Source organism: Penaeus vannamei, chromosome 4, assembly GCF_042767895.1.
Source record: "Penaeus vannamei isolate JL-2024 chromosome 4, ASM4276789v1, whole genome shotgun sequence".
NCBI lineage: Eukaryota > Metazoa > Arthropoda > Malacostraca > Decapoda > Penaeidae > Penaeus > Penaeus vannamei.
In genome coordinates this window covers 49,782,863-49,795,362 of record NC_091552.1, presented here as the reverse complement: position 1 = coordinate 49,795,362, position 12,500 = coordinate 49,782,863, and the positions used below count along the sequence as shown (strand labels likewise).

Sequence of the window (12,500 nt, the reverse complement as noted above, 5' to 3'; positions counted from 1 at the left end):
AAAAATACCCTAAAATCTCTAATAATGGCACTCCAGGAAATAATGCTTACTATTTGTATGTTTTCAGTTTCTAATGCAGGAATTTCTTAAAATGTTCTTAACCTTTTATAGAAATAAATTGCTGAATTGAAAGATAATTATTATTTTGTTTTCTTTCTTTTTTCTTTTTCTCCTTGATTTCAGGTATGTTGGTTACTGTCTCATACAATATTACAGCTGACCAAAGACAAACAAATAAAAAAAATAAAAATTCTGATTGTCATTGATTTTTTACTATTTAGCTGAAGAAAAAGTATGGCTCATGGCAGCAAATTTATTCGCATTAAGATGACATCACGGCAGAGACCCTTCACGTAAGTATTACATTGTCGTGTTATGCATGATCCAGCCTCGATGTTGCAAACACGAAACAGTAGTGTGCTTGTTTGACCTGAGCTGCTGTCACAGAGGAGAAATAGCCCCTCAAAAGTAAGCTGAAACCTCTTTTTTTAGCATTATTACCAATTCATTTATGTCGCAGCCAAAAGTATTGAGAGCAAAGTAACTTAATATTTTCCATGCTTCCAAGTTATTCCCTGGAGAAGCTGACTCAACGAGCACTCCAGTATGTGGTTTGGTACAGGAATGAGAGCTCCTGTTATGAATGGATTAATGCTACTTCTGGCCATATAAACAATGAATGTAGAGTGCTTATACATGAAACGGTGGTCAGGTCACATCTGGAATTATGTATGAATGCCTTTGGATAATCCATGGTTCCCAAGTGTGGTAAGGAGAAAACAAACATCTTCCAAACATAAACTACAAATCCTGGGTGTGAATCATTATCCAATCAGTTTCTGAGTAGGCCAGCAACGTAAGGAGACAAATACATGCAAAGCACAACTGGGAATCAGACAGGTGAACAACAAGGTGATAAACACGACCAAAACATGACTGCAAATCCAGAAAGTGAGGAAGCAGTATCCCCATGCCTCTGCCTAATATTCTGCCACAACCACCAACATACCTAAAAAACAAGCATGTACACACACATGAAGGGTAAGGGAAAGGAAACATTATTATTATTCAGAGATCCACGTCAAAAATCACAAATTATGATCCCATGTCTAATACCCAACATGACCTGACTGTTCTTACATATATCTGCATTCTTTACCTTTGTTAATTTCTTTTATACATCAGAATATTTTCAAAAATTCCCTAATAGTCAAACTGGAATGAAATCTCATACAGGTTGAATACCTACAATTTCCTAGTGAAATCTAATCAAACAAACATAATTTGATCAAACTCTCATATTATATTTTTACATACATGGGAACTTGCCAGAATGCCCTAAGGGTGTAAAAAGAAGGAAAAAAAAAAATAATAAAAAAAGGTTAGAAACCCATGATTTATACACAGACTTGTATCCTTATATATAAACATACATGTATGCGTTCATCTGTGTTCAACATATCCATTCCTAGTCAACATAATGTGCTCATCATACAGACAAACTATTCTTTCAGGTGATGTAGATAACCCCACAAGCACTGTATCGATAATAATAGAACTCCTTATCATAGTCTACTGGTCAGACATCAACTCTGATATAAAAAAAGACTCTGCAAACTTAAAAGAAATACAAAGTAGAAAAAATCCTTTAATCTGCCAATACAGATATATTAATGACTAAAACAGTTAAATGCACATACCCATTGGAACAGGCCCTTGGTTTTGCTGCCTCTGCCCTCCTTGTGGTTGTCGCTGCTGCTGCATATGCTCTGCCGCCCGCCTCAGCAGTGTAGTGCCACGAATCACCATAATGAGTTCTCCATCTTTTACACCATAGTCTTTGAGAGTCTTCTTATCATCGGTGAGTGGTTGTGCATTGAAAACAACCATCATTTCTCCAGCTGGAATTCCTACCTGCAATATAAGACTGCTTTAATTGTACTTGTCTTTAAATCTTTTAAGAAAAGCACGAGAGAAGATACTGAAGTCTTCTCTCCAGTACTGGTGCTTTTACAATTGAGATATCAGTGAGGCCTGACTGTCCCTCTTACATGAATAATTCATGCTAGTACAGATCCTGGTAGCTGTATTTTCAATTATTTCCTCTTAGTATAGCAATTGATATTAAAACCCTTTCCATTTCCCATCAACATCATAATTAATGAGATATTATTCGTTAATGAGTAATTTTCTAGAATGGGAATGCCCCAAGAGGAAAACCCACCATATATAAAGAACACACAAAACAGTACCACTCAGTATTAAACATAGTCTACATCAACTACATCACGTAAATGCATTTTGAAATTGCTCATCACAACCATCTGATCCATGCATCACAAGGTTGTTGGATAATTACTCTTTATTGTACTACATTAAATATTATTCATCTCAGGTATATGCTTTCAGAATACCCATAATGGTTAATGATGATGCTGATGATAATATCAACGTTAATACTACTAAAAGGAATAATAATGATGAAAGTATCAAAAACAACAAATACTAGTACTACTCTTAAAAGCATACATCCAATGATAAAAATATTGAAAAGTACTCCATATTTTCAAATTTCATCTCGACATTAAGGAGATCGTCACCCTGAATTTTCAACAAAATTGAGAGAGATTTGGCAATACTACCCTACATTGTGGCAAAGCTTTAGAGGGAAATTATAATAACTAAAGACAGCAGCCCTTTTTGATACCCCATGTGCACAAATGAATATCACTCAGAAAGAAGACCTTCCACTCCACAGCACCAAGAATCTCTACCTTACCAAGATGCCGTGTGAGAAGCTTGACTACGTGAAGGAAATCTACCGGGAACTCAACGCACCTGACCTTCTGTCCCAATGCCTGAAGGGAGCCACACAGAATGCAAATGTCCCTACACAGCAAGAACTGGAGTAAGATCAGCAAAAGGAAGTTTGCTGGCAGGTTTCCGAGTCGTGTTTCTGGCATATGCAGTCGTGCTGGAGCACAACTTCAGAAAATCTGCAGATTTCCTCCAGCAATTGTGCGGCGTAAATTTCCTCATCAAGGTACTGAAGAGATTTATATCTATTTTTGATTTTTTGAAAACAGCAATGAAACTTTTTATTTTCAATTTTTTTTTTTAACTTCATTATCAAATTTTGAGACTAATAAAAGGAGCATAAAAAAAAAAAATCACTATTACCAATTCTAGATAATAAATGAAGGATGTCATATGAGTAAGCCTGACAGCATGGAGCACCAAACAAGAAAAATTATGATTCTATTTTCTAATTCAGATATTTATTGGCCAAATGAAACCAAACACGGGATGTAACATCTTCATAATCATACCAACCAGGAAAAAATAAAAACAAAAATCTAAGTCCCATATCAAGGGTACCCATATTAGATAGTGACGGTCTCCTTAAGCTGACAAACCCTCTTTGGACTAATGAGGAAGTAACCATTCATTGTGATGCTATAAAAATTATCTAAAATGCCATTCATCCCTAGAGTCCAAGGACAATCAATCAAATGACTTCTTATTCTTTACACCCAAGTCAAGCAGACTTGATTGAGCATGGTCTCGAAAAGCAGGGAGCATGAGGAAGTACTTCTGGTAAAGTTTGGCTGATTTTTTCCAGCTACACCTCCCCAAACGCACATCTATTACCCCATTCCCTGGTGCTCATTCCTCTCACTTCATATCCCCCTGAATCAATCATATGACTGCCTCCTAATGCTCCATGTTTTGGGTACTTTAGCACTTTTTTTTTCTAATCATAATATAGAAAGACTGAATCTGGCCTTTTTTTTATATAAACCTTATATCACTAGGGAAGAGTAAAAAATCTACCTTGGCCAGAGATAGGTAGTTAGGTTGGTTTCTTGCCTTTGGCAGAGTACCAAAAATGCCAGGTTGTAGGTCTTTTTCATAAAACTTTAAACACAGCAGCCAAAACCAATTGCTGCTAAGTATATACATAAAGTTGTAGAATCACTTACACTAATTTTCATGTTAACATGCAAAGAAAAAGAAAGACAATTATAAAATGCTAACACTAAGTGAATGTTGACTGATAAAATGTGGTAAACACAGCTTGTAAATGCACTAAACTAATACAATAATACATTTTTTGCCTTCAAACTGACCTTCTACATAAGGCTTTAACCTGCTTTACTCTGACAAGCATCCACAACTTCTCTCAAGGTAATATATCAGTCCTTTCATTTAAGTGATTGATTGCAAATGATTAAAAAAAAAAAAAATGTATATGCTGGACAATGAACCTAGCTATATTTGCAATGGTTATTTACTCAACCGGGAAGATTGGCATCCATTCTTGACATAGCACCATAGCTCGCCAGTCCCACCCTATCGGCTTATCAGACAGAGATTCTTTATTTCCTCTAGTAATGGTAACAATCACATGGTTAAACTTTATGGCACTGACATAAAGTGAGGATAAACCTTCACTTTTTAAAAGTTTTTAAAATCAAAACCAAATATAACCTTTTAGGTGCATAAAGTTGTCCACAAATTACCAAAAGAGCCAGGCACAAATGGGGGAACTGCCGATTGACGCCAACCATCCTGTTTGTGCAGCCACTAGCCAAAAAGATGATTCTGTGGCAGATGGTTTAATATCATTTTTAAGTTATTACCTAATAGGACATGAAATTTTGCATGCCTCTATAACCCTTGCACATTTACTTGGAAATTTGATAAGCCTTGGTAAAACTTCTGTCAGTGTTAACAGTTTAGTGTGTTTTGAATAAGCTTGGATTTTGCCTTTGAAATATTCCATGTGCAAAGGCCAGTAGCAAGTACATGAGTGTGGAGCACAGATCTGTAGTAGATGCACAAGTGTGTGGTATGCATTAACTACTTCAGATCTGTAGATTAATTCATAAGGCAGAAAGTAATTCAAAGTTTCATTAATGGCCAGATTTCAATATTTCTGAATATCTTCACACTATTTCATCACCATCTATCAATATTCCCAGTGGAACAAATTTCAAACCATAAAAGCATGTAGGAAAAGCATGTGATAACCCAGTCTGGAATCAAGGCCCTTTCAGCCAAGGATTTTGGGTGAATGGCTCTTTCAAAATTTTATTCGCCTGTATATATTTCCCAACATTAACGTCACTGACATATTATAGAAAGGCACAATATAGATAAGCTGTATTCGCTTATCCATATTCTAGAGTTACGGCACTCCACTGCGCATGCACGTAATCTGGTAACTTTGACAATTACTTACGTCTGATGAGGCTTTTTCCCATTTCCAATCTGACCTAAAATAACCAACCTAACATAATTGGTTAGGTTGGTTCGGTTAGGTAAGGCTGATTAGGTTAGACTAGGTTGGTTAGGTTAGGTTGGTTGAGTTAAGTTAGTTTAAGTTGGTTAAGTAAGATTAGGTTGGTTATTCACATCACCCACCATTTTCGTGGAATGCAAAGCCAGAACCCAAACATGCACGCGCATGCTCAAAAGGCACTACCATTACACTAGCGCAGTTGGAGCTGATTACGGCTGCCGTAACAATAGACAGTGCGTTATAAAAAACATGTATTCAGCATTTGAAAAACTGGCTTAACATGTATCAAATTTGGTCTTGGTATACTGAGTACCTACATCTCTGGCAGACAGAAGTCACAGATTCCAGTACGGGTGGTAACAGGAAATAGTAATAAATAGCAATCATAATAGGCATCAGGCTGTGTATACACATCCAGAAATGTCAAATTCTATCAGACTACCTTTGAAATACCCCTCCTAGAATTAAAAGATTAAAACCCACAGAATTAGGGGAAAAAATCCCTCTTCCTCTACACACAATAAAACAAATCCACCCCAACATAGGAACCAAAAAACAAAAAAAAAGTCTAAACAACAACAAAAGTATATCAAACATTTCGAAAGAGAGAGAGAGAGAGAGAGAGAAAGTCCGCACCTCCATCTCACACAAGGCTTTGAAATTCTCCAGCTCCAAATCCTGAGCCACCTCCAGGGGGTAAATCTCATTCTCAGTCGTCACAGAAATCCTCATGGTGGACCAAAAGACGCTTCGTGTTGCTCGCGAGAGAGGACAAAGACGAGCAAGTTCCTCACTCTCTCCCTCGGTCCTCGACACTGAGGTCGGCGATGTTTGTTTACGTTTTATGAAGTCGACGGTTGGGCGGTGAAGGGATGGGGGGGGGGGGGGGTAGGCGGAGGAAGGGAAACTCGGGCACTGGGAGGGTGATGCTCTCTCAGCTGGGGAGCGTGTGGTGATGAAGTGATGATGAAGTAATGATCAGCTGAGGATAGCGGGTGGTGTTGATATGATGCTCATCTAGGGAGCGTTTGTGATGAGGTGATGCTCAGCTGGGGAGCGTGTGGTGATGAGGTGATGCTCAGCTCAGGATCATGAGTGGTGATGAGGTGATGTTCAGCTGAGAATAGTGGGTGGTGTTGATGTGATGCTCATCTAGGGAGCGTGTGGTGATGAGGTGATGCTCAGCTGAGGATAGTGGGTGGTGTTGATGTGATGCTCAGCTGAGGATAGTGGGTGGTGTTGATGTGATGCTCATCTAGGGAGCGTGTGGTGATGAGGTGATGCTCAGCTGAGGAAAGTGGGTGGTGTTGATGTGATGCTCAGCTGAGGATAGTGGGTGGTGTTGATGTGATGCTCTTCTAAGGAGCGTGTGTGATGAGGCGATGCTCTCAGCTGGGGGAGCGTGTGGTGATGAGGTGATGCTCAGCTCAGGATCATGAGTGGTGATGAGGTGATGTTCAGCTGAGGATAGTGGGTGGTGTTGATGTGATGCTCATTTAGGGAGCGTGTGGTGATGAGGTGATGCTCAGCTCAGGATCATGAGTGGTGATGAGGTGATGTTCAGCTGAGGATAGTGGGTGGTGTTGATGTGATGCTCATTTAGGGAGCGTGTGGTGATGAGGTGATGCTCAGCTGAGGATCATGAGTGGTGATGAGGTGATGTTCAGCTGAGGATAGTGGGTGGTGTTGATGTGATGCTCATTTAGGGAGCGTGTGGTGATGAGGTGATGCTCAGCTGAGGATCATGAGTGGTGATGAGGTGATGTTCAGCTGAGGATAGTGGGTGGTGTTGATGTGATGCTCATCTAGGGAGCGTGTGGTGATGAGGTGATGCTCAGCTGAGGATAGTGGGTGGTGTTGATGCGATGCTGATCTAGGGAGCGTGTGGTGACGAGGTGATGCTCTCAGCTGGGGAAGTGTGGGGTGATGAGGAGATGCTCAGCTAAGGATCATGAGTGGTGATGAGGTGATGCTCAGCTGAGGATAGCGGGTGTGTTGATGTGATGCTCATCTAGGGAGCGTGTGTGATGAGGTGATGCTCTCAGCTAGGTGTGTGTGAGGTGATGAGGTGATACTAAACGGGGGAGTATGTATATGGTGTTGAGATGATGCACAACTGAGGATCCTGTGTGGTGATGAGGTGATGCTCAGCTGGGGAGCGTGCATTACGTATGGTGATACTGAGGTGGGTGACCTTGAGGCTCAGATGGTGATGAACTGGTGATCATAAGCTTGATCTTATATGATAATGGTGATGACCGAGGTGGTGACCATACGTGGGTATAGTAAGAAGTATGAGCACTTATGAACTGGTGATGTTGAGCATGATCTTAATAATTATAATGATGATAATAATAATAAATTGGTAATAATGATGTTGGTGAGGAAGATGATAATGCAAATTATTATTATTATTATTATTGTTATTATTTATATGATTACTGTTATTATTGTTATTATCATTGTTGTTAATATTATTATTATCATCATCATCATCATCATCATCATCATGGTATTAATGATGATGATAATAATGCCAAAGAAAACTTTAATGATAGTGATGTTGATATTAATGATAATGATAATAATTATTGTTATTGATATTATTGCTCAAGAAAATGATAAAGAAAGCGATGTTGATAATGATGTTGATATTAATGATAATCATAATAATTGTTGTTATTAATATTATTACTAATGTAATCATTATGATAATCATTATCATTATTATCATCATTTTCATAGCAACACTAATATTGATGATGACAGTAATATAAATGATGATGATATTAATAATAACAATAGTGGAAACAATAAAACAATTTGTCTCGTAAACCTGTTACTTGGTAACTTTGGCATATTGAATATTCAGTTGACATAAAATATCGATAATTCTTAAGTAAGTATTTTGTTTTTTTTTTTAATATTTTTCTTTTTTCAATAATGCTTGATTATGAAAGGAACGAAATGTATTCCTGGTCAGCAGTATCTCATCATGATTCAACTCAATTTTGTTAGCTATTATGATTATATATATTAACTAATTACTAATATATTCATTTACATTTCCTTCTGCACAGTTTTGTAGCAAAATTGTGGTATTAACTTTATTGTATCAAAAATGCTGATATCATTTTTCCCTTGGTTGGCATTTGCTAGGTTTCCCTTAGTAGCCGTTTTCTGTAATAGAATCAGTTATTTATACAATCGACAGATGGCAGTGTTTGTCGTACATGCCTTTCTTCATTATTTTTTCCCTTCTTGCCCAAATGTAATAACGTAACATGAAGTAATCAGTGTTTCCATCTCATATCCATATTGATAATTATGATTATTCGAATCGAATTAATGAGAGAGGTACACGTGCTTAATCTCCCAATGACTCATCGACTTGCATTGCGCATTCCTTGAAATCCATTGTGATGTTTTATGACGCAATTGCTCTGTGCAGAACCCTGACCCGAAGGGATTTCTGATGACATTATTAATGGCGGCTTTCTAGCACCTTCTGCCATACCAGGACAATTGCTATTGACCAGAGACTGTTGTATAAGTAGCTAAATACATCCTTCTCGTATGTTCTAGGGTTATCCATCACGCAATAGCGAATTTCTCTCGCAATAACTATCTATTTAAAATCCTTTTATGTTTAACGTGTCTGTGTTTTTACTGTGTACCCTTTCATAACTACAGGAAATCATGCATAAACTGCCTTTATCTATCAAGACGTGTCTGAATTCTCTATCAACACAATATGGGTATATGTATATGAGTATAGAGATTCATACCGTACAGTATATACATGTACATAGGTTCCCACACCACAGAATCTCTCTGTAAAACAACATACAAAGTATTACATGATTTTCCATCGCACTCGCGGATTTTCGACGTAAAAAAAGCGACGCAGATGATCCCAGTGGTTCACAAAGGACTAAGTGGTGCTGCGCTGTGTACCTTTCTTTGTTAGACTTTGTTTACATAGAATTGATCTTAACACGAGGAGAAAGGGCATGGGCGAGAGTGAATAGCTTTTTAAAACAGCATTTTGATAATCATACCCTAATGTTATTACTACAAATTATATAATTATTTCTTAGTTTTGGTTTTAGTACAGATATTCTAGCATTTCACTTTTTATATAAAAAAAGAAGAGAAAAGAAAAGAAAATATATATATATATATATATATATATATATATATATATATATATATAGACCTATGTGATTACGTAGATGATAATGGCGAACACTGATAACTATATTTGATACTGACTTGTAAAAAGCTTCGCAAAACATCAGTGGCTATTTATAAAAACAAAGAACTGAGCCGGACCAAGTCTAACAAAGACATCGAGTTCTTTGTCTAAAGAGACGAAGTTAGTTAAAAAAAAACATTTGAGATGTCGAGAATTGTTGGCTGTAATGTGGTTAGTCGCTGAGGGAGGCTAAATATATACCTGTAGCTTTACAAGTATCTGTATTAGTGTGCTCACTCTCATTCATTCATAGATTATACGCACACACAACTCGCACACATATACACTGTATATGTATATATATATATATATATATATATATATATATATATATATATATATATATATGCATGTACATATATATATGTATATATATGTATATATATATATATATATATATATATATGTATGTACATATATATATATATATATATATATATATATATATATATATGTATATATTGTATGTATCTATGTGTATATATATATTTGTTTATTTGTATATTATACACACACAAACACACACGTATATATACATATATATATATATATATATATATATATATATATATATATATATATGTGTGTGTGTGTGTGTGTGTGTGTGTGTGTGTGTGTGTGTGTGTGTGTGTGTGTGTGTGTGTGTGTGTGCACATCGTACCTTTAAGCGAATTTATTCGGCCAGCTGTACAATACAGATAGATAGTTAGAAATAGATTAATAGATAAAGAGAGAGACTTTGCAAGTTATGTTCTTATATGTATGTATATATAGAGAGAAACATGCATGTATATGTTTCTGTGCGTGTATATATATATATATATATATATATATATATATATATATATATATATATATATATATATATATGCAGTATATAACATCATATTCGTGTGTGTGCGTTACCCTTACAAGTGAATTCCGGTCACACAAAAAATACAAATAAAAAAACAGACTTGTCACTAAACCAAGTTTTTTTTTTCTTTCATATCGAACCCATACTGCTCTCACGTTCGAAATAATACTGTACTAGAGATTAATAAAGATTATGTTGTATCATAGTAAAAAAAAAAATAAATAAATAAATAAAAAAATAAATAAAAAAATAAAAAATAAAAACACATTCGAGTGTAAACATTACAAGTGCATTCCACCCTCACGCAGTTGAAAGCGTTGCAATGGGCGTGATCTGTCGACGCCCACTTTACTGGCCTCCTTGGTACATCCGCCCATAATTCTGCGCAAGAAACAAAAAACGAAATGATAGTAATAAAAATCAGAATAAAAAAAATAAAATTCCCCTTTTTAAGCGAAACATCAAAGCTCGTTAGGTCATTGAGGGTCATTTTCTGTTTTTTGCGAATATAGTTAAAAGAAAAGAAAAAAATGCTGGTATTTTTTTCATTGCCAATGGGTCGATTTTTATCCCTATATATTTGTATCACTGAAATGTATAATGTTTGTTTGTCTGTTTTCCTGACAGTGGGGTCTAAAGAGTGAGATGACTTTGCAAAGGATTGTGGAGCTGAGGGTAGTTAGGTAATTCCGTATTGTGGGTTGGTTAATGTTTTTTTCTTCACTTTTTGCCTGTCTTCCATCCGTGTCTTTCTTTCTTTTTCTCTCTTTCTTTCGTTCTCTCTCTCACTCTCATTCTCTCTCTCTCTCCCACTCATTCGCTCTCTCTCTCTCTCTCTCTCTCTCTCTCTCTCTCTCTCTCTCTCTCTCTCTCTCTCTCCCTCTCTCTCACTTACTCTCTCTCTCTCTCTCTCTCCCTCCCACTCACTCACTCACTCACTCACTCTCTCTCTCTCTCTCTCTCTCTCTCTCTCTCTCTCTCTCTCTCTCCTTCCATCTTTGCCTCCTTCAAAGACAGAACAAATCTTTTAGAACCGTGAATATATGACACACGCGAATTCATTAACCTTGGACATTTGTTGGTCTCTTGGAATATTTAGGGGAAGGGCTTGCGGTTCTTGCTGCCCCTCAAAATTAATTTATATTTTGACTTGTGCAGTGTTTTCTAATTGATTATATATTCGTAGTTGGTCTGGCGTTTCCTCTACATCTCACATATTACTTCAGTTATTAAATCTAATTGGCTGAAGGTTTATTTCAAATACCTCGTCTAATTCAATTTGATGCATTTTTTTCCGTATACAAGTGCATGTAACATATTATTCACAAAACATTGAATGTATGATATAAAATCCAACAACTTTTGGGGGAAAATGAAGACAAAATATTCAGTCTGTTTAAGCAATGGTTTATTTAAGAGTAACATGAACCGAACATGAAGCTGAAGGTTCGGGAGGCCGCCAGCGACCGTTAACAGTCCTCCCGCTGCGTCTTCCTCGAACTCGCAACCTAATCTGCGTTTTAGAAGGAAATGGGACGTAAGAACTCACTGGAAATAATGTCAAATGTTCCCTATAGATTCTATGTTATTTCAGTAGGAGTAACATTATTATTTTTTGACAGTTGAATATCCTACAGTAAAAAGTTACGTCATTGTTTCTCGAGGTTTTTGCTTCAATCATATGTAGGCTTATTTCAAAGCACATGTTTTGGAAAAAGGATTGACTTACACTGACCTACCACATGGCCCTCTTTAAGCCTATAACTATAACCAGGAAAAGAAAAACTACAGGGACAATGAACTTACTGCAAGGCCCTTCCTTCACTTTCATCAAGAAGCGGTTGCCATTACACTTCTCCCTCTCCAGTTCGCATTCGTTACTGTAGGTTCTTCCGTTGCTGCCACAGACGGGGTCGTAGTTGAAGCCACATGCATCGGGACAAAGGGTTCCTGGGGGAGGTTGGAGGGTGAACTACCATTCCCGGAGACCAAGTAGAATATTTGTCAGGTGGTCGAATGGATATTAAAGTAGGGGAGCATTATCTAAGTAGCTGTAAGGCAGGGTTTCCCAACCAGGGGTG

At 36.9% G+C, this 12,500-nt stretch overlaps 2 protein-coding genes across 8 annotated transcripts in view; both read right to left on the bottom strand.

The window, feature by feature from the left end:
- The window catches only part of rngo (DNA damage inducible 1 homolog rngo), a 19,314-nt gene extending 13,163 nt beyond the window's left edge, over positions 1-6,151 (bottom strand). For 6 of the 7 annotated variants that reach the window (XM_027354088.2, XM_027354096.2, XM_027354104.2 and 3 more), the window contains exons 1-2: positions 5,942-6,151; positions 1,701-1,914 (exon numbers count right to left, since the gene is read on the bottom strand). In XM_027354088.2, coding sequence (XP_027209889.1) covers positions 1,701-1,914; positions 5,942-6,037 — 310 coding nt within the window. In that variant the 5' untranslated portion in view covers positions 6,038-6,151. Of the gene's footprint in view, positions 1-1,700; positions 1,915-2,838; positions 2,987-5,941 lie in introns of those variants that run through there. The other variant, XM_070121197.1, reaches the window with a different exon arrangement.
- Positions 6,152-11,805: 5,654 nt separating this feature from the next.
- Positions 11,806-12,500, bottom strand: part of LOC113803310 (turripeptide Lol9.1) — a 4,429-nt gene continuing 3,734 nt past the window's right edge. Inside the window, exons 4-5 of the mRNA XM_027354077.2 lie at positions 12,226-12,369; positions 11,806-11,932 (exon numbers count right to left, since the gene is read on the bottom strand). Coding sequence (XP_027209878.2) covers positions 11,928-11,932; positions 12,226-12,369 — 149 coding nt within the window. The 3' untranslated portion in view covers positions 11,806-11,927. The remainder of the gene's footprint in view (positions 11,933-12,225; positions 12,370-12,500) is intronic.